Consider the following 23,182-nt stretch of genomic DNA (forward strand, 5'->3'; position numbering starts at 1 on the left):
ATACCTAGATAGAGGATACTCCCTCAGCCTGGGTCCTGGAGGCAATGCAGCATGCAGCAGACCTCCGAGGGTGGAACAGACAAGAAAGCTGCATGAGAAATAAATGCTTGCCATGTAAGCCACCAAAACATGGGGCCAATTCATCACCGCAAGGTAGTTTAGCTTAACTGACTGAATCAGATGGGAGGTGTGTATACACGTTGGTCTAAGAGCCTTCGGTTCCAAAGCCTAGCCTCTCCCACAAATTTGCTGTAGCAGATTAGCTGACAACTTCTTCCTGCCTCATTTTCCTTCTCTATTACTTCTCAGGTATTTTGTGAGTATAAAGTGAGTTAATTGTGTTGACAGTAATTTGAATTGAATAAATTTTAAAATAAAGATGCTGAACAAGCTTCCTGTGCACAGTTGTTTTTGGTCAAGCCTTTTGCCCCCCAACAGCATGTAAGAGTAAATTTAATGAGTACCTTAATGAGATTCACAAAATTTTATACTGGTATGAAGACAGTACTCAAAGAGATGAGATGAATGAAAACAGCATGAAGTCTTAAGGAAACCCTGGCTTTTAACAGACTTTTCTCCTGTTTTCATAAAGTCCAATGAGTTTTTAATTTCCTTTTTGGAGAACACTGATTACCACTTGAAGTCCAAGGTGGAAGGAGTCCTACCATCTTCCCCCCAGCCCCACCACACTCTTCAGGACTCAGTTGCTTACGTCTAAGAAAATAATAACTTCTACTTCTGAATCCCGAGGAAAGGCTCAATGCACAAAACTGGGCAGAGGAAGATCTAGCATTGTCGTTGTCATATGTTGTCACTCCTTCTCTGTGTCCTCCGTCAGTCTTCATTTCCTCTATTCTTTAAAGGTTCAGTTTGGGCATGAAAGGAATCAACTCCCCTGATCTTTTCTCATCTCTCGTACTGAATCCTGAAGAATTAGTAGTCTGCAGATTTTCTTTGTCTTCCTTCAACCAATTTCAAGGATCTGAGATATCTTAAGTTGTGGGCAAAGGGTGGATGGAATATGAAGCATTTAAAGAGTTACACAGTAAATACATGCCTATAAAGATTGCACCGCACAATTGAGTCTCTTCCCACCTACTCAGCCTCTTGTCTGTCCACTCTCCCTACCCAACCCTAATGCTGACGTTCCGGCTACATTGGATTTCTTTAAGAGTCTCTCCCTCACTTCCAGAGTTTGGCAGATGCTGTTTCCTGGGCTTGGAACACTTCCACAACCACCTCCCCATCTCCCTTTCCTTGCTAAATCCTATTGCTTACTCAGCCTATAGAGAGATTTCATGAGAGCAGCAAAGACTGCACTCAAGTACTCACCAACATAATTTCAGCACCTGCATATAGAAGGTACACAAGAAACGTCTGATAAAACAGGTGGGTTGGAAAGCCAAGAATGAGTACTGATGTGTTAGGGTGTTGGGGATTATTTTGTTTTTCAATTTCTAACCTATCTATATTATTGTGCCTCAACTTCTATGAGAGAAAAAAAAACCCAATTCTTCCCAAAGGAACGTTACTTATCAAAAACAAGTAGGTAAATTTTAATGTTGTGCTATATATTTTTTCATTTCCTTTTTGTACAATAAAAATGAAAAAAAAAAAAAAGAAAAGAAAGAAAAGAAAAAAGAAATCACACACAGACAAGAACAAACAAAGCTCCTATTTGTCAGTACCAAAAATGGTCCTTTTGGAATATGGTCTCTTTTCTACCTCTCCACCTCAGCCTGCCCCTCTCTCAATGTTTCACACTCCATCCCACCCAGTCACAGTTCAGCAGGTGGGCAGAATGTGTCCACACAACTGGACTTCCTGTGCCATTTGGCTTGAGCGATGTGCTCACACGCCCTGGCGTCAATCCCAAAAAGAGGTGGCTCTAGTGCCTTGGCTTTGTCACATCAGGGAACAGACTTCTGATTTCTATCTCAGGCCAAGCCTGGAACAATGTGAATTTTATTTTAGATCGCCCAGCAAATTCCTTTTAGAAGTCTGTCTCTATCACCTTAGCCCAAGTCTTGTTTTTATGTTCAACAGCAGCTGCATTGATGGGCTGCCAGCAGCCATGAGTGGGTCAGGGGAAGTATTGTTTAGTTGGGAGTTTTCTGTCAATCCAGACTTTTTAAAAGGGGGTGGGGGAGGGTATCAATTATATTGTAAAGTAGATCTCCTTGGGAAAAAGGATAGAAGATTTAGTTCATTTAAATAATGGTTCAGCTTTGCTGACCCCATTTGAGACAAGTCTAGCTAAGACTATGAAAGATGGATCCCAATAAAATGATAAAATCCAAGAGCACATCTATCCCCAACCAAGTTTAGAGCCCTATAAAGAGAAACACAGGCACAGAAAACTCTGTGGCCTGTGCCACAGTCTAAATCCGATGATCATGATCAGTGTGACATCATCATTGGGTAGAGTATAAACACTTGGTCTTTTGGCAATCAATCAAGTAGGCCATCCAAATCAAGGAAACAGCAGAGTCCCACAATCATTTGTTCCTTTCACAGACATATGATGGCCCATGCCCAAACACTAAGCATCCACTTCCTTTATTCTAAGATTATTCAAATGGTCACACAGGACTCATTCAGGCACACAGTTTGGTTTCTAGGTAGCAGTTTATACAAGATGGGTTATATTTGCTCAAAAAAGTGATGAAATAGACTAACCACCTAAGAGCCACTATATCAGGATAGTGGGATATGGGCAGTTTTGTTCTTTTAATCAATTCCTTGGGTTTCCTTTTCACTGTAATGTAGACACATCATTTTTAAAGAATATAATTTAAAAGATAAAATTAATCTATAGCTTTCAAAAGATTTTAAAAGGAGAGATTATTGTACCTCAGAAACTTCTTGCATTCCTTAATAACTGCTTATAGAGCCTCAGTGTGTATAATTTATATCACTGACTAAAAAGTTCTAATTTTTGAAAACCGACCTGAGATGACAGCCCCTTTACTATTTAGGTGGCCCTCCCCTGGACCTTTCTTGGCTCCATTCATGTTTCTCCAGGCACACTGACCACAGCCATCCATCTGGGGCCACATTTTCAAGTCACAAAAATGGCAGTTTTATAACAAGGGAAAATAACATTTTATTGGCAGTACTCCTCCCCTTCCCACACTCCCTGCCCTTGAAGAGGGACCTCGTCTTTAGGAATCGCCTATAATTATCCTCAGACAGATATGAACCTTCACCTGAATCATATTTGCTGAGTCAGCAATAGGCATATAATTCCTTTTCTCCCTAAATGATTTTACACATTTACACTGAAGTCTGTCACTTGAATACACCAAATCTCTCAAACAATAAAGTTCCTGGTAAGAAGAAAATTTCTTGTCCGCTGCTATATCCCCAACACCTAGAATAGTACCAGACACATAGCAGGTGCTTAATAAATAGTGTTAAATGAGCAAATAGAAACTTGGTTTTCCATTTCCTTATATGCTCAACAGATAAAAGAGCAGTTAAGTGCATTTCTTGAAGGATATCACAGGGAAATCTCCACCACCAGCAAAGTTTAAACATACTTTTTGTTAGGGATAAAGAAATATTTCTGCACTGGGGAGCAGGCTAACCCAAGTGACCTCTAAAGTTCCTTTCAACTCCTAGAATCTATAAACTGATGAACACCACAGCTTAAGAGAGTCGATCAGCTACATAAAGCCTGACTCTCAAGTAGAGTGAATTGCCATGTCTGTTTAAAATAAAGATAATAGCTGCCCCAGGACTTGGACGCAAAAATGCTAATTCATCCAAAATGCAGACACATCCCTTGGGGGTAAAATGTTCTTGCTAATCATCAGTTATACCAGGCAAACAGCAGATGTGCTTCAGGGTCTTCTTAGGGCTAAATCCAAAACCCATCAGTGGGGAAATGGAGAAGCTAGGGATCAAAATTAAAACTGAAATAAACAGTATCACACTAAATTGAAGCTTTTGTTTTGCAGTCAATAACAAATCCACCTAAATGTAACTGAATTTAGACTTGAGGTTTGAATGGTTTGTAACAGAATATATCCATTTCATAAGATAGAAAATAGTGCATTTGACATGTAAGCATTTTTGTCCACTAAAATGTCATATTTACCTGGGATATCACACTCAGATGTTCCCATTCAAGAATATTGAAAATTCAGGGTAAGTTATTCAGATTACATTTTGCTTCAGTCTGGCGGGGAGAGGTAGTTATCGGGAAAGGAGATATGCTCCTGTTGTCCTAAATAACTTTTTTAAAAATCTAATTGAAGAAATAACTAGGGAAACTCCATTCACACATAAATCAACTTTGGAGTGGTTCTTTTCCCTCAGCGCAGCCTTCCTTTCTTTTGGTGAAATCACAGACTAGATAAGGAAATGGGAGGGCCAGAGAACTCTTAACTTTAAAGATGCAGTGTAGATTCCATGGAGCTGTGTCTGAAGAATCTTCCCCACTCACTGACTTTGTTTTAAAGCCATAACTGCAGAGACCACACTTAAGACAGTAACCCAACGAACAAAGTGAAAGGCTTCAACAATTCTCTGTGAAATGTGATCATACATTTTCTGTAGACATTCTAACTTTATAATCAATTCCTAATCACCCATACGTTAGGTTTCCAAAAGAAAAGTCTTCTATCTTTAGGTTATAATTTAATTCCAGTGACAACAGGGAGTGCGCAGAAAGAAGTCACTTCCTCTGTGCATATACACTTAAAAAAATCTCCTCTATTATCTGAAGAGGGAGGTGTAACATAAGAATTCTGTGGGATTAGGCTCACATATGGTTGGCCGACTTGGTGTTGGATATGATTATGGCCACACAACTAAACCTTAAATCCACATACTGTTTCTATTTAACTGACATATATGAACTAATTTATAGAAAATGTGCAGCTAATTATTTCTTCCACCTCTTCCATCCCTCAAGAATGCACCAGCAATAATAGGTGTTACTGAAAAAGACATACACCCCCACTGAATATTTGCATTCCTAAACGCTTACCAATTTCTCTAAAGCAGATATTGTTATTTTAGTTATCTGAATCTACGCCTTGCTAATAGGTATAATGCGGGCAGGGGGAAGAGTAATTTAACCAGATAAATTTGACCTCTATAGACCTCAATTTTCTCACCAAAAAATAAAACGACTAGCCGAGACTATGCAAATTTCCTCAGTAACAATAATCTACGTGTGACCACTAATGATCGAGAGCACAATTTATGTGCAAAAGAAGACCAGAATTCTTAAAAGAGCCATGTCATTAAATCGTAGAGTTGAAAAGGCCTAAAAGACAGTTATGATTCGATATGACCACTGTTGTCTTCTGACTGCAGAAAACGTCTTTGAAAGCACCGCGGGCAGCCGAACCACCAAACCGAATTAGAATCCGCAAAGGGACCCATGAACTTCTCGCGAGGGGGTAGGATGCAAAAGGCGCGCGTATCTGGGGAGGAGTTAGGCGGGGAGAGGGGGAAGAGCCGGGAGCCTGAGAGCACAGCCTTGCATTTCTGGGATTTCCGAGCTTCCAGTATCTCAGTAAGTCTTTCGTCCGTAACTACAAAATCTTCCGAGCCACCACCTGCAGCTGCACAGTTGTGAGAAAGGGAAGAGGTGATAGACAGGGAAGGACCTCGCCCGAGGCGCCCCCAAAGCCAGTAAGGCGAGAGTGGACTGTGAACATCGACAAGAAAAGGGGAAAGGGAAAACAGGAGGACTCCGCCTTTCCCACCCAGCTCCGCTCCTTCCAATAAAAAGGAAAGGCCGCCGCCGCCCCTTCCTCCGCCTTTCACTTGGGGATGCGGAGCGGCCACTGAACCGCACCCTCGGAGTCCCGCTCCCCTCCGGCCCGGCCCCGGGGCGCGGACCGAGTCTTGCACCCCAGTAGGCGCGGCGCCTTGGCCCACACACTCGGGGCAAAGGTATCTCCTCCTTCCTACTCTCCTCCCTCCCGCCGTGGGGCACTCGATTTTTCACGCACCCGCCCGCCCTTCCTCTTCCTCGCGTCCTAGCCTCCTCGGCCCGCCGCCCCCGGCCTTTCAGCCGCAGAACATTTCAATCCTTCCACCCACACCACAAGGGAGCCTCCAGAAAACTTTGTGTGTGTTATCTGGGGCTTTGTCCACATCCTGGGCAGGGCTCGCTCACCCGGGTGGATGCCCGAGGGTGTCAGGGATCTCACAATGCGCTGGGGAGGCCACCACGGAAATCCCACCCCTCTGACCCGCTTCTACAGCCGTACCACACGCAGCGCTTCAGCTCGCAATTCCCACGCCCTGAGCGCCCCCTCGGCGCGGGGGAGACAGGAGGAAAGCCCCGAACCCGGCGCCCTTCTGGCTGTCACGAGGGAAGAGGTGCGCCGGGAGAGGCAGGCGGCTGAGACACGCCGCGCCTCAAAGAATCATTTTAAAGGGAACAGGAGAGGGGTCCTTTTTCTTTCGCATCCTCAGAAGAGGGGCGCGACGAGGCGATCCACTGTTGCATCACGTAACTAAGCCCCTGGGCTCCTCACCCCGACCCCAGACACGCGCCCAAATTCGTGCACACACCCACAGCCGCCGCCGCGGGGCCGAGCCCCCGCCCGGGTCCCCACCACACCCGCCCCAGAGCAGAGACCACCCGGCGCCCGAGGAGCAGCAGGCGAGGCCCCTGCACTCACAGACGGTCTCCCCACGGCCACGGCCATCGCAGCTGCGGCACCGGCTCCGGCTGCGCCCGGGTGCTCTCCGCCGACTCCGGCTGCTGCTAGTGCTCCAGCTCCGGCTCGCCTCCCTCGCGTCTCCCTCGCGTCTCCCTCGCGGCTGCGCTCTGCTCGCCGGAGTCCCGCTCGCAGCCAGCGGCATCTGCTGCCCCCACGCCGCCGCCCCTCCCGCTTTATTAGAGCAACATGGCCACCCGCCTGGAAGGGACCATTCGCTTCCCCAGGAAGGGGTGTGAGCCTGCGCGCCGGGCCGCGGTGGTGGGCGGGAGGATGGTGGGCGGGCTCCAAGTCCGGCTCCGCTTGCCCGGGCCGCAGGGTTCGCCCCTCCGCCCCAAAACGACCCTCTCCGCTGCCATGAGATGCCCCCAGCCTGTGCGCTGGCCGCCACTCCCCGCTCCATCAGGTGCCGGAATCCGAGTAAAAGCCTGGGCGCGAGCTCCTAGCCCCGGGGCCCGCCACGCGCCCCACGAAGCCAGCAGCTCCAGTGGCCGCCGGGAGAAGGAAGGGCGGCCGGGGGAAGACGGGTCGCAGGGACAACACCTGGCGGAAAGTTAGCCCTGGACTAGCACGCCCCACCTGGAGAAGCCGGCCTGGAAGGGGCTGCGAGCCACCAGGCGGAGCGGTGGGCGACCGAAGTGCGGCTGGGCGGGACGCCACGTCTCCGCACTGGAAGAATTGCCCCTCCGCAAGTCTTCCCTTCCCACGTGGGGGCCTTCCAGGCCGCACTGGGTCGCCCACCGCTCCCCCTGAGAAGGGAGACTAAAAGACAGGCATCTGGAAGCTGTCACTGTGGCGCGCGGGCGGACAGGGGATTCCACTGGAGAGGAAGAGGCCGTAGTAGTCGCTGCTGCCTGAGGCCGACCCAACCGCCGCCTGCTTGGGAGGAAGAAAAAAAACGCCCCCGCTGAAGAATTAAGGCAGCCATTGGTTGCTCTAGAGCGTAGGGACCGAGGCCTCCCCTGGGTGTCACTGGAGCGGTCACACGTGGGGGATCAGCCGACTTCGATCGCTGGCGACAGACCCAGCGACCCGGAGGCGTGCGCGCTGGGGCTGCGACTGGAGGGCGCGGCGACAGCACCAGGCGGGTGGCTCGAGTGGGTGCGACTGTAGGCGCGTGGGACTGGGAACTCCTCCGGCGTGGGGAAGATTTTTTTTCCCAGCAGACGTTGGAGTGTTATTGCCTGTCCGAGGGGCCGGCAGAATGGCCAGGTCCCGGTGCGTGTGGGGCAGCGAGGTGTGTCAGATAAGCTGTGGATCCCCTCGGCCCCTCGTGGGCCGGAGAGGGGGCCCACGACAACAAGGCGATTGAGGACAGCGACGGACAGAGCGGGGAACCAGTTGGGTGGAGAGCACAGGCAAAGTGTGGTGAGGAGGGAAGGGCTGTGATCGGCCCTCGGGACGACGCCCCCAGGGACAGCCTGGCCTCCTGAATTAGGGAAAAGACAAACCGTCTCTTTAGACTGGGGCGCCTCAGAGTCTGACCTGAGTCTTCAAACACCCAGATCCCCGGGGGCCTTGAGTCTCCCTGTCCCGCTGACCTTGCCTGGGTGGGCCTCAAGACTCCCGACGCCCCCGCAGCCTTGGGCTGAGGGTCAGTAGTCTCCGGGAGCGAGTCTGGCTGCCGCGGAACTGATACTGGTTTGCGCCGGTAGATAGGCGAGGGGCTCGGTCACCCCGTCTGAATTCCACTGGCAGGACAGCTGTGGAACTACCAGAGAAAAGTCCGGCCGTGTAAGAAAGGTGAGGGGCGGCGCTGACACAGAGCTTGTTTGTTCAGTCTGTGGGCGGACTCAGACGTGCAGAGCACCAACCTCTTCAATTTCTGCCCTCTAGACTCCAAATGTTTTGAAGTTAGGTACCACCATTTTATGCCAAACATACAGTAGGCGCTCAATTAGTGTTGAATTAAGATTACACATAAATGGGCCGGGCGCAGTGGCTCACGCCTGTAATCCCAGCACCTTGGGAGGCTAAGGTGGGCCAACATGGTGAAACCTCGTCTCTACAAAAAAAATGCAAAAGTTAGCCGGGCATGGTGGCTCTTGCCTGTAGTCCCAGCTACTATGGAGGCTGAGGTGGGAGAATCGCTTGAACTCCAGAGGCGGCGGTTGCAGTGAGCCGAGATCGCACCAGTGCACTCCAGTCTGGGTGACAGTGAGACCCCGTCTCAAAAAATATATAATAATAAGATTACACACAGATAGGTGCTGTGCAAAGGGAGGGGGAAGACAAATACTTTTTCTTCTGCAGCTCTGGTACATGGACATTTTGTTCTTTCTCCATAAGGAGGATCAGACAGCAGCAGCACTGCCCATGGACCAGAGGCCTCCTGTAAGGCCTGGGAAAAGAGGGCTCCCCACACCGCCAACCGGATGTAAGGGCAATTGCAAAGGAACTGTGTGTTATCTTCACCAGAACAGACTGTAGAATTTATTGAATTTTTATTTTGTACTTATTTATTTTGTGAATGTATATGCTATAAGCTCATCTGCTTAGATTACAAGAATGTCAATGCCCTATCTTGGTGGGTAGGTTAGTTTATTCTAATCAGCACAACTTAACGTTACATATTCCAACATCTCAATTGGGATGTGAGGATGCTATGGGCGGGGGATGGATATTCTGGCATTGCTAGAATATAGGAGCCTTAACGAGAGAGTGGCAGAGTGGGGAGAACCTGGCACTTAAGCTGCAGATGATCACTTATTAGCTTTGTTATATTAAATAAGTTAAACTGTCTTCATCTCATTTTTTTTTCTATTGTAAAATAGGGTAGTAACAGTGAGTCCTGGTAGAGGACATGTTCTGTTGGCCAGATCCACTCTCCAACCTGCTGTCTGTCCTTTGGAGCCTTAACTCAATGGACTTTCTTTCCCTCTACCTTCCTCTTGAGTTAAGGCACTGGGAAGCAAGAGCAATGGAACAAAGAGGAAGGAGCACGGTTATTTTTTCCCCCCTGGCTCCCTTGCTATGGCACCATGGCAGGCTGGCTGCATCCCTCAACCAAAGAAAGCAGCCAGTATCCCCCCCTAGGGTGACCCAGAGTAAACTCCTATGGTTTCCCTTCATTTTGCACACACCTTTGCAAATAGTCTTTTTATAAAACTCTACTCACATTATCCAGTAGGAATGTAACATCTCATTCCTTCACAGAATTGTTTTGAGAGTTAACTGAGAAAATACTGTATTATTAGTGTTAGAATTACCTATAATTTCCATCCAAACTGAGAAACTTTTGAGATTGGAAAAAGGGGGTTTGTGCTGATAGTAACGATCCCAGGACAATAGGAAAAACAAGGACTTATGGCGACCCCAGCTATTATTGCCGGTAAACTCTGCTTTAGACATGTTAAGCAATCAAGAAGTGGTCGTACTATCATGCTTCTGTCACTAGACTATGAATGTCTCAAGGTAAGAGTGCTTTTTTTATCTATTAGCTTCTGTCACATGGCCTGATATATTCAATAAATTTTGAGTTGGAGATGAGGGTAAAGGCTAGGAAATGAATGATTTTTATTGCCATACTAAGGTAATGAAGAGTCAAGGAGGTCTTTAAGCAAAGAAAATTTGCATTTTAGAAAACAGCTACAGTGAATATTTGACATTGTTAGAAATCTAGGGTCTATTCCCTTTTTAATTGAACTCCAATTTATTTGGAGAGCTTTTCCAATGAATGTTCCAACTTGGTAAAAAGTAAATGCCTCTTAAAAAAGAAGTTCTGGGGCCGGGCGCGGTGGCTCAAGCCTGTAATCCCAGCACTTTGGGAGGCCGAGACGGGCGGATCACGAGGTCAGGAGATCGAGACCATCCTGGCGAACACGGTGAAACCCCGTCTCTATTAAGAAATACAAAAAACTAGCCGGGCGAGGTGGCGGGCGCCTGTAGTCCCAGCTACTTGGGAGGCTGAGGCCGGAGAATGGCGTGAACCCGGGAGGCGGAGCTTGCAGTGAGCTGAGATCCGGCCACTGCACTCCAGCCTGGGCGACAGAGCGAGACTCCGTCTCAAAAAAACAAAACAAAAAAAAACAAAAAAGAAGTTCTGGGCCAGGCGTGGTGGTTTATACCTTGTAATCCCAGCACTTTGGGAGGCCAAGGCGGATGGATCACCTGAGGTCAAGAGTTCGAGACCAGCCTGGCCAACATGGTGAAACCCCATCTCTACTAAAAATACAAAAACTAGTGGGATGTGCTGGTGCATACCTTTAATCCCAACTACTCAGGAGGCTGAGGCAGGAGAATCGCTTGAACCCACAAGGTGGAGGTTGCAGTGAGCGGAGGTCTCACCGCTACACTTCAGCCTGGGTGACAGAGCCAGACTCCATCTCAAAAAAAAAAAAAAAAGTTCCTCGCCGGCTGTGATGGCATGGTGTAGTCCCAGCTACTCAAGAGGCTGAGGCAGGAAGATCACTTAAAGCCAGGAGTTTAAGGCTGTAGTGCATTACAATCGAGCCTGTGAATAGCCACTGTACTCCAACCTGGGCAACATAGCAAGACCTCATGTCCAAAAAAATTAATTTAATTTATTTTCAATAAGAAGCTCCTGAAGAGACTTTCCATCACACCCTTCCTTTCATCACCACAGTATGTGATCTAAGCCTGGCCAATTAGATACTGTTACATTTGAATCTCGAATCAAGTGACACAAAGACAATACAAATTGTTACAGTTTATGCAGACCGTACATTATTTTTTACTTTTTGGCAAATTGTTACAGTTTATGGGGTCTATAATTTATTTTTTTATTTTCTGGCTTAAGTTATCTAGGATTCGTTTCTGTGGTTTACAAAGAACCCTAAGATTAGATCACTCTTGACTACCATAAAAATGATTAATTATAAAGGGATACAAGAAGAACAGGAGGCTGGGCACAGTGGCTCACACCTGTAATCCCAGCACTTTGGGAGTCCAAGGTGGGCGGATCACTTGAGGTCACAAGTTCGAGACCAGCCTGGCCAACATGGTGAAACCTCATCTCTACTAAAATACAAAAGTTAGCCAGGCATGGTGGCAGGCACCTGTAATCCCAGCTATTCAGGAGGCTGAAGCATGAGAATCACTTGAACCAGGGAGACAGAGGTTACAGTGAGCCAAGATTGCACCGCTGCACTCCAGCCTGGGCAATAGAGCAAGACTGAGTCTCAAAACAACAACAACAAACAAACAAAAGCACACACACAAAATGGGTTAAGTTAGCTTTTGCCACTTTAATTTTGGACAGTTTAACTGACAACAGATCCTGAACTCCTTCTGCAACATAATACGTAAAAATGTTCAATAAAATGTTGTAAAAGACATCTACATTTGAGAGGAAAAAGTAAAACTCTCTATTCACAGATAACACAAACATACAGAAAATCCTAAGGAGTCCACTAAAAAATCATTAAAAGTAATAAATGAACTCAGCAAGTTTACAGGATACAGGAGCCACTGAAATTCTGATAAACATGGATAGGCAAAAACTTTGAAACTGTCATTTATAAACTCACATAGGCTCCAGTGATTATCCCTTCTTTTCTTTGTTAAAAAATGCATTTAAAAATCATTCTAGAAAATTGCTAGGCAATGTTAAATTTACCAATAATTCTCTGACTCTTCTTTGCCCCTACCACTTTTTATCTCTTTGAAAATCAAGACAAGATTTGCCCCTCTTCAATCTTTTGACATTTCATATTTTTCTCTGGCTTCTGGAAAGTGAGTAATTACCTTTATGGTCACTTATGAAGTTTCTTTCATGGATCATTCATTTAGGCCTGGAAACTCATTTAAAGCAATTGATTGCTTGTTTGCCATGCTGGATGTTAGTAGCCTTTAAGTCATGCTTATTCTACCTTTTTTCATTAAAACAGTCTCTGAGAGAGGAGACAAATAAATTAAAACTTGAGTTTTACCTTTTCTTTGTCATGTGATAACATTATGTCATCAGCACCAAGCAGTAGCTTCCATCCTTTCTGGTTCACCCTCCTGTGGCAAATATTACTTGAAAAACAAAAAATAAATTTTAAAAAATGTCTTGGTATTCTTTTTAAAGGCAAAAATTATCTAAGCCTGCAGGGTCATTTCCATTCTTATTGGCTGTGCTACTCTTTAAAGCACACTCTTTTAAAAATCTGATTGCAATAAGTACGTCCTGTGTAGTGACATGCTCCTTAGAGTAAGATTGGCCTGCTGGCCACTCTGTTTGGCAGCCAGCCCTGGAGCTGGGTCAGTTCCCCCTGGCTCTGGCATTGCTCCTTCTCAGATAATTCCTTTCTCCCTGTGGCCAGTCATTGTGGTGACAGCTATTATTCTTTTTCATGAGCCTAGAAAATTTATGTGGTGGAAGTCTCTCTGAATACTAGATACTGCCACTGAATTAGAAGAGAATCATATGCACTTGTATATTCTGACAGCCATGTCACTTACACTTCACCTTTTGTCTCATCCTATTTGCTATCTACCATTCTACCATTGTCCATTTCTACCAGCTGAATAACTCTCTGAGGCAGGGGTTACTCTGCACCTTCATCTCCCTTACTGTAGACTTGTTCCTTTTGAATGAGGTAAAACTTCCTTGACTTACAATATTTCGGTCATAATTTCCTTGCCACCGCATGTACTGATACCTATTAGATTATGTTCATTTTGTTAATTTTCCCAAGTTGAATTTGCTTTGCCACTAATTCTCTTTCCAGGCTGAGATTTCAAAAGTCATCAGCATTATATCTCACCTTACTTCTGTCTGTATTTTATTTAGTCCCATCTGAATCAGCAGAAGTGGCTGTAGGTTGGTTGGTATCATGAATTTTGGCAGATTATACTTCATGCATCATCATTCCACACTTTAGGAAGATAATGAACCAGCCATCGCAAGGCTGCCTTCCTACTCATCAGCAGAGAAAACATGGGCTTGGGAGTCAGGACACTTGCATTCATGTTCCTACACTGCCAAACATCATGAGCTACAAAAAATTTTTAAGTTGATGTATTTGGGTATAGGCTAAGCTGCTATAATGGGAATATTCCAAGAGTCATTGGTTAAAGAAAAATAGATGGGTTTTTGTTTTGTTTTTGAGACAGTCTTGCTCTATCACCCAGGCTGGAGTGCAGTGGCACGATCTCAGCTCACTGTAAACTCTACCTCCTGGATTCAAGTGATTCTCCTGCCCCAGGCTCCCAAATAGCTGGGACTACAGGTGCAAACCACCACACCCAGCTAATTTTTGTGTATTTTTAGTAGAGACAGGATTTCACCATGTTGGCCACACTGGTCTCGAACTCCTGACCTCAAGTGATCCACCTGCCTCGTCCTTCCAAAGTGCTGGGATTACAGACATGAGCCACTGCACCCAGCCTAGATGTTTATTTCTGATTGTTACCTCATCTACTCTGATCAAAACAATCTCACCAGCACCATATCCACATTCTAGGCCATGGAAAGGGTGAAGAAAAGAAAGTAGAACATATTAGTTTCCATTTAAGGAAGTGACATGGAAATAACATAAGTCCCTTGTGTTCACATTCCACTGGCAAAAACTCAGTCCCAGGAATGTACTTAGCTGCAGGGGAGGCTAGGATATGTCCTTCAAAAACTCAGGGGGGATGTCCTACTTGTAAAGGGAAGAAATGAAAAATGGACACTAGGAGGAAATCAGCAGTCTCAGAGGTAATATACTTACACAGTTTTTTTAAAAACATAAAATGATGCAGAATGAAGTTTCCACTCTATTCACCATCTATCCAGTCCTCATGCCTCCCAACAAGAAGTAGTTTATTATTGTCTCATGTATCTTTCCAGAGTTTTTCTAAGCAACTTGTAGCAGATGTAAATATGTATCCTTATTTCCTACCTTACCTCATATTGCACATGAAACAAAAAATACACTATGTATAACATTGTGTACCTTTTTTTTACTTAATATATTTTGTAGTTCCTTTTATATAGATACATAGTTATCTTCTTCATTCTTTTATACAGCTGCCTACTGTTTCTAAGGCTGTATCCTTGATAAAGTCTCATGGATAAACTCAACGTTCTTCCAATCTTTTATCATGATAAACCATGCTGCAATAATAACCTTGTGCTAGTCATTTTGAACATATGAAAGTATATCTGCAAGATCCATTTCCAGAAATGGGATTAGCCGGTCATATGATATTAAGCCAACCTTTTGATCCCTTTGAGCTCCATTTTTTTAACTAATAAATGAAGCTCATATTTATCTCATAGGATCATTATTATAACGAAGTAACCATATAAACAATCATTGTACAACAATATCAAAAACAAAATAGAGATAAGTTGATCAAAATACGTGTAAGATCTGTACTCTAAAAACCCATAAAACTCTGTTGAGAGAAATTAAAGAAATAAGTAATGGAGAAATATACCATGATCATGGATTGAAAGACTCAATATTGTTAAGATGGAATCCTCCCCAAATTGATCTACAGATTCAATATAATCCCAATTGAAATCCAAGCAAGCTTTTTTAAAAATAGAAATTAACAATCTGATTGCAAAATGTATGTGAAAACACAAAAGACCTATGCTAGCTAGCCAAAACAATTTTGAAAAAGAACAAAGTTGGATAACTTCCACTGTACAATTTCAATACTTAACTAAAAAGCTACAATAATCAAGACATGGAATCGGCCAACATACAATCATATAGTCCAATGGAAGAGCATATGGAAAGTCCACATATGGACACATACGGTCAATTGATTGTCGCCACAAGTGCCAAGATAATTTTGTGGGAAAGGATAGTCTTTTCAACTAATCATGGTGGGACTATTAGATATCCATATAGAAGAAAATAACCTCAAACCTTATTTCACCCATACACAAGATTGAATCCAATGGATCATAAACCTAAATGTAAACAGTAAAGCTTTGTTTAGAAGAAAACAAAGAAAAATTCTTCATGACTGTGGGTTAGGCAACAATTTTTTAGAGGAGACACAGAAAGCACTAACCAACTGGATATTATCAAAATTCAAATTTTTGCTCCTCAAAATACACCATTAAGAAACTAGAAAGGTAAACCACAGACTGGGGGAAAATACCTGCACTATTTGCAAAAAATAGTAATAATGGACAAAGTATGTGAACATCCACATAATAAAAGAAGATCTATGTTTGGCCACATACATGTGAAATGGTGGTCAACATCATTAGTCATCAGAGAAATGCAAATTAAAGTACAATTGTATGCCTTCTAGTAGAATGGTGAAAATTGGAAAGACTGATGATTCCAGTTGTTTGGGAAGATGTGGAGTACTGGAACTCTGATGCCTTGTTGCTGTCTTTGTTTAGTGTTTCTGTAACAGAATACCTGAGGCTGGGTATTTTACTTTAAAAAAGAGGTTTATTGGGCTTATGACTGTGGTGGCTAGAAGAGTCAAGATTGGGCAACTGCATCTGGTGAAGGCCTCATGTTGCTTCAACTCATGACAGAAAGCAGGAAGACAGGGTGTGTGCAAAGATTACATTGTGAGAGAGGATACAAGAGAGAGAAACCAAGAAAGCCAAACTCATTTTTAACAACTTATTGTCATGGGAACGAATCCATTCTCTCAGAGCAAGAATTCCCTCACATCGGTAGAGGGCATTAATCTATTCTTGAGGGATCCATCTCCCTCACCCAAACACCTTCCACTAGCCTACCTCCCAACACCACCACACTGGGGATAAAATTTCAACATGTGTTTTGGTAGGGACAGACCACATCCAAACCATTGCAGTTAGTGAAAATGCAAAATGTACAAGCACTTTGGAAAACAGATTGACAGTTTCTTATACAGCTAAACATGTATTTACCATATGACTCTACATTTACCCTAAAAAATAGTTACACAACAGAAATAATGAGTCCACAAAAAAGTATTCATAGCAGCTTTATGCATAGTAGCCAAAAACTGAAACAACCCAAGAGTTCAGCAACAGGTTAACTGATAAACAAATTGTGGTGCCTATATTTACATAATAGAATACTACTTTGCTATAAAATAAACCATGGATACATGCAAAATGTAGATACATCTCAAATACATTTTTCTGAGTGAAAGAAGTCAAGGCCGGGCGCGGTGGCTCAAGCCTGTAATCCCAGCACTTTGGGAGGCCGAGACGGGCGGATCACGAGGTCAGGAGATCGAGACCACCCTGGCTAACATGGTGAAACCCCGTCTCTACTAAAAAAAATACAAAAAACTAGCCGGGCGAGGTGGCGGGCGCCTGTAGTCCCAGCTACTCGGGAAGCTGAGGCAGGAGAATGGCATAAACCCGGGAGGCGGAGCTTGCAGTGAGCTGAGATCCGGCCACTGCATTCCAGCCTGGGCGACAGAGCAAGACTCCGTCTCAAAAAAAAAAAAAAAAAAAGAAAGAAGTCAGACCCCAAAATTACAAATTCAACATATATGAAATTTGAAAAACGCAAAACTATAGTTACAGAAAGCAAAACTGGTGGCTTGGGGTATCAGGTAAGGAGGATGAACTTGAAAAGAGCACAAGATGGACTTTTGGAGTGATAAAAATGTTCTGTATCATGGTTATAGTGATGATTAGATGAGTAAATTTGTCAAAATTCATTTGTCTGTACACTTAAAATGGGTATGTATTATTGTATACAAGTTATACATCAATAAAAAAAAATCTTAAATTGCTGTACCAGTATTGTTTTTGTGATATTGAAACCTGTAAGAGTGGACCTCTTTCTCTAGAAGTTATCATCAAACTTTTGCTTAGATTTGTTGAATGCTTATTCTGTGTCAGGTGCCATGCAAAGTATTTTGTATGCATCCCTTATTTAATCATCAAAGCAATCCTCTGGTATTTCTCTATTTTATGATGAGGATACTGAAGCATAGAAACAATAAGAATATTATCCACTTTGGGAGGTCAAGGCAGGAGGATGGCTTGAGGCCAGGTGTTTGAGACCAGCCTGGGCAACATAGCAAGGACCCATCTCTACAAAAAACAAAACAAAATCCTCCACATTATCCAATATCTAATTAGCACTGTGAAATTAGTAAGTGGTAGAGCTAGGATTCAAGCCTGAGTTTGTTACCCTACACCACCCACATCTCTCATCAACAAGCTATGTTGCCTCCTTAGTACTCATATCTTTCTTAATATAGCTCTTGGAGTTTCACTCACAAAGGCTAAGAGAATCACCTCCATTGTTAAAACACTACAAATCATAAGGTCTAACATTTGAAGGAGAATCATTAGCTGTGAAGAGACAGCCGACCAAGGACACCCAACTTGTTTCTTTTTTTTTTTGAGACGGAGTCTCGCTCTGTCTCCCAGGCTGGAGTACAGTGACACAATCTCGGCTCACTGCCAGCTCTGCCTCCCGGGTTCACGCCATTCTCCTGCCTCAGCCTCCCGAGTAGCTGGGACTACAGGGGTCCACCACCACGCTCGGCTAATTTTTTGTATTTTTAGTAGAGATGGGGTTTCACCATGTTTGCCAGGATGGTCTCGATCTCCTGACCTCATGATCCACCCGCCTGGGCCTCCCAAAGTGCTGGGATTACAGGTGTGAGCCACTGCGCCTGGCCCCAACTTGGTTCTTACTGAATATATGTTTAGCACAATCTGGTACATAGGAGGCACTATTATTGTTGTTATTATATTATTTTACATACCCCTTGGGATTCTCTTCTGTCTGCTGCCACTACCATATTGGCACCTAGGATCTGCTGTCCCCTTTAATACCCTGGCCGCAGTCCATACAAAGACTCTTCCTTATTTTCCCCTTAGTAAAACTGAAATTGCTGGAACTTAAAAAAAAAAAAAAAAAAAAAAAAAAAAACCACCTTAATTGCTAGTGGAGTATAAAAGGCAAACAAGAAAATGCATAATTAGGATAAAAGCCATCTGGCTTACAAAATATGTTTCTGAACTTAGCATTTATTCATTAAACATTTACCAATAGTGTATACTATGAAAAAAAAAAACAATGTGTAAGACAACATGTATGCTACACTACCATTCCTGTAACAAGGGAAGAGAATGCATCTAAATGAACATGCATCTTCAGAAGGATGCACTAGAGATCGGGAATAGTGTTTGCCTTTGTGAAAGAGCACATGGGGCAGGTGTGGGTCAAGGTGATGAACATTGTGAGTGACTCAACCACATCCATTCTACATAAATGCATTTGAAAAATGGACTTTTTAGTGAGGGATGATGCTGATTGTTACAGGTATGATTCCTTTCCCCTGACAGTGATTTGTTAAAGAAGACATGTGTGACCCAATTCTGTCCAGTGAATGAGAGGAGAGCAGAGGATAGGTTTGCTGGAAGCTTCTAGAATTTGCTTTCTCACTCTAAGGAGAAATTCACAGAAAGTCAGTTTTTTTCTGTCCTGTTGGACACAAATAAGGAAGGATGAAGCCCAACTGTTTCCATTTGACAACTATGAAATAAGTTAGCCTTAGGCTGAAGGCCAGGCAGTAGAGAACAGAGTAGAAAAACAGAAAGAATCTGTGTCCTTGATAATACTGTGAAGCTGCTAAATTAACTTTGAACTCCGTCTCCCATCTCTGGTAAGAGAATGAATACATTTCCCTACCAATCAGGTGTCAGGTTTCTATTACTTGTGGCTGAAAACAATTAGTGCAGATGGACACTTACTTACCTTCTTTTATGTTTCTGCATCTTCCTTTTTAAATTATGTGCACGTATATCTATTTTTAAAAGGTTTTAAGAGTTTACATGGGCCGGGTGTGGTGGCTCATGCCTGTAATCCCAGCACTTTGGGAGGCTGAGGCAGGCAGATCACCTGAGGTCAGGAGATCGAGACCATCCTGGCCAACATGGTGAAACCCCATCTCTACTAAAATACAAAAAATTAGCTGGACGTGGTGGCGCATGCCTGTAGTCCCAGCTACTCAGGAGGTTGAGGCAGGGGAATCGCTTGACCCCGGGAGGCGGAGGTTGCACTGAGCCGAGATCACACCACTGCACTCCCACCTGGCTACAGAGGAAGACTCCATCTCAAAAAAAAAAAAAAAAAAAAAAAAGTTTACATGTTCCAGACATTGGGAAAATCTGCTTTAATCTGTAGGGGTTTTTCTCAAAATGTGCTTTCTTAAGAAACGTGCTTCTTCCTCATCAGTGATCTCAACCATCCAAACTCCTCCAGGAAGATGTAGATTTACTCTTTAGAATGAATATGGGTTGAACTATATGACATTGACATTTTTTGTACCAAATATTAGTATCAATACTAATTTCACAGTATAAATCACTAATCCTAGTGTTCAGGTAGAAGTAATTCACATGTTACAACCACGGGCATCAGTCCTCCCTGCCAATGCTCTTGGCCATTGAACTTTTCCCTTGGTCTTTCCCCAGTTGCTGTTTATTTTAATCCTTTTACCCCTAGATCACAGAGAATTGATGGAGAAAGACAAGAACCCTGCAGCTCAGATGACTATACATTCATGCTGTCTAACCCTGTTTTTGTTTTCTCTATTACTTGTCATTTCCTCTAGCAGCTATTTCATGCTTCCTGCCTCCAGAGAAAACCAAATCTTCCCACCAGGGCTATCCTTATGCCCCCTCATATACAAATTGCACCTCTGTCTATAACTCCCAGCATCCCTTCTCTTTCCCAAAGATGCTGTCCCAGACCCTGCACTCTCAATTGTCTGATGTTGGAGCAGCAGATAAAGCAAATAAAAAACACTAATACATCATAATCTAGAGTATTAGTTAGCTATCGTTGCATAACAAATTATCCCCAAAATGTAGTGGCTTAAAACAGTCACCAGTGATTATCTCAGTTTCTGTGGGTCAGGAAATCAGAAGTGGCTTACCTAGGTGGTTCTGGCTCAGGGTTTATGGCATGGCAGTCATGATGCTGGCTAGGGCTGCAGTCATTTGAAAGTGTGGAAGGGCCTAAAGATCTGCTTCCAAGATGGCTCACTCACATGCATGGCAAGTTGGCACTGGATATTGGTGAAAGGACCCAGTTCTTCACCATGTAGTTTTCACCATAAGACTAAGTGAGTGTCCTTATGACATGGCAGCTGACTTTCCCAAAACAAGTAATCCAAGACAGAGCAAAGAGCAAGGTGGAAACCACAAGGTCTCTCATGACCTCACCCTAGAAAATTATATGGTATCATTCCTACAATATCCTATTGGTTGTCATATTAGCTCTATTCAATGCAGGAGATGACTATGGGAAGTGTGAATACCAGAAGGCAAGATCACTAGAAACTGTCATGGAGGCCGAACACCACAGGTAGTTATTATTATCTCCATTTTACAGATGAGAAAACTGATGCTCATTGGATCTATAACATATGTCAAAGTCACACATCAACAAAAGAGTGGTAGAGACTGATCTGACTCTTAAACTCATACACTTGCTACTCTCATCCTGCCTCTGGTATGGTGGCGTACTATCCTGGAATGACTTTGAATTGTTACATCACTGTTAAACTATTGTTTAATTTTTTTTTTGCCTAACCATATTTTACAATTTTTCATTTTTCTTACAAGGCTGTGCATATGGTAGACATTCAGTAAACAGTGATTTCTACCCGATAAGTCAACTTAGAAAAATGGAAGGGTTGGCACCCTTATCAAGGTTTGACATGGCTACTGTTATCCAATGATATTCTAGTTTCAGTAGGAGCAAATTAATGATAATAATAATAATTAAGGGACCTAGAAGGATAACTGGACATGAATCAGATTGGCCCTAGCAGAAGGGTTGGGGAGAAAAAAAGAGGCCAAGTTCATCAGTTCTTTTTAGGGTTAACCCCACATTGGATCCCAAACTGGATCTGATCACCTTTCTCTCTGATTCTTCTTATCATTATCTTCCTCAATCAGATGAAGTTTCCTAATAGAAAGGGGTTGAATTTTAATGTATTATCAATTCATTCTCTGGTCCCATGTAATAACAGGGTTCATACTAGTATCTGGATTTAAATATTATTTCTTTCAATTTGTTGATATTTAGGTAAATTATATATATGTGTGTGTATATATTTGTAGGCACATTGTTTATTTATAAAAATCTTAGAATCTTTAATAAGCCAAACTCTCAGAGAAAAACACATTAACATACTGGTGTATTTTCTTCTAAAACACTGAATATTTTTATATAATTAAAAGATGATGCAAAAAATAGCACTTTATCCTTTTTTACAATGTAACATTTTTACATTTTACATTATTAAAAATCCTTCAAGAACGTTACTTGATTCATTGATTATTTCTGATTACATATTACTAAGACCTCTTTGCAAAGAATTTGGACAATTTCTGAGAAATATAATGAGAAAAATAAAAATCACTCATAAACTCACCATTCAGATAGCAACTACCAATATTTTTATATATTCACTTCTAGATTTTTTGTATGCATACTTACATATATAGAAATGTATTTGTAAAAACAAAAGTGTTAGGTTGTTTTATAATCACCTTTTTACTTAAAAGTATATCAGAACATCTTTTCATATTAATGCATACAAGATTTCATTACATTTTTAATGACTGCTACTACCCATAATATCTAGATTATTTCTATATTTTATTTTTATAAATAACTCTGTGGCCAGTGACCTAGCACATATATCTTTCACTGCTTGTTTATTTCCTTAGAATAAATTCCTGGAAATGGGACTGGTGGATGTCACAGGAATTTGAGACAAATCTTCATTTTTTGGCTCCTTCCCCGTAAGTTCCCTCAGTACTTTGTAATAATTCCCTCTACATTTACTTTGTAATAATTCCCTCTACATTTCAGAAGTGTTGTAGAAATTCTTTTTATTTGTGTGGATTGCTATGTGTGAAGATTATAAAGTAGAAATATATCCATTTGGGTCTTTTTGTTATTGTTTTGTTTTGAAGTCAAGTGGCAGACATAGACACAGGCTAAAACCAGTAAAACCAGATAAAGCCAGTAAAGCCAGTAAAACAGATATTCATTACAAGGGTCTGGGGAGCTTACACAAGAAGGGTTGAACCATCAGGCCACAGATAGAAGAACATCCCTTCAGCAGGAGTCAGCTTCACTTCCCAGCTTTCTGACACTCTGTGGCAAAGTCTGGTTGGCCTGGTTTGGATTGTGTGCCCACCTTTTGGCTTGTGAGTATGTGTGTGCATATGTACACATACACGTTGACTGATCCCACCAAAATCCCAAGGCACAAACACAGTTAATTTCCAAAAGGGGTAAGAGTCTCAGCTCAGGCTGCTATACCAAAATACCATAAACTGGTGGCTTACAGACAACGAAAATTTATTTCTCACAGTTCCAGAGGCTGGAAGTTTGAGATCAAGGTACCACTATGGTTGGGCTCTGGTAAGGGTTCTCTTCTACGCAGTAGACTGCCAACTTCTCCACGTACATTCCCATGGCAGAAGGAAAGAGAGCCAGCTCTCTGGCATCTTATAAGGACTCCATCCTCATGACCTAATCATGCTTCAAAGGCCCCACCTCCAAATACCATCACATTGAAATTGACATTTAAAAATATGA

At 43.1% G+C, this 23,182-nt stretch overlaps 1 protein-coding gene across 3 annotated transcripts in view; it reads right to left on the reverse strand.

The window, feature by feature from the left end:
- Positions 1–6,883, reverse strand: part of SEPT11 (septin 11) — a 91,360-nt gene extending 84,477 nt beyond the window's left edge. For 2 of the 3 annotated variants that reach the window (XM_025385161.1, XM_025385160.1), the window contains exon 1: positions 6,655–6,883. In XM_025385161.1, the coding sequence (XP_025240946.1) occupies positions 6,655–6,834 (180 nt within the window). In that variant the 5' untranslated portion in view covers positions 6,835–6,883. Of the gene's footprint in view, positions 1–6,650 lie in introns of all 3 variants that reach the window. The other variant, XM_025385162.1, reaches the window with a different exon arrangement.
- Between the last annotated feature and the right edge of the window lie 16,299 nt (positions 6,884–23,182).

Source organism: Theropithecus gelada, chromosome 5 (assembly GCF_003255815.1).
Source record: "Theropithecus gelada isolate Dixy chromosome 5, Tgel_1.0, whole genome shotgun sequence".
NCBI lineage: Eukaryota > Metazoa > Chordata > Mammalia > Primates > Cercopithecidae > Theropithecus > Theropithecus gelada.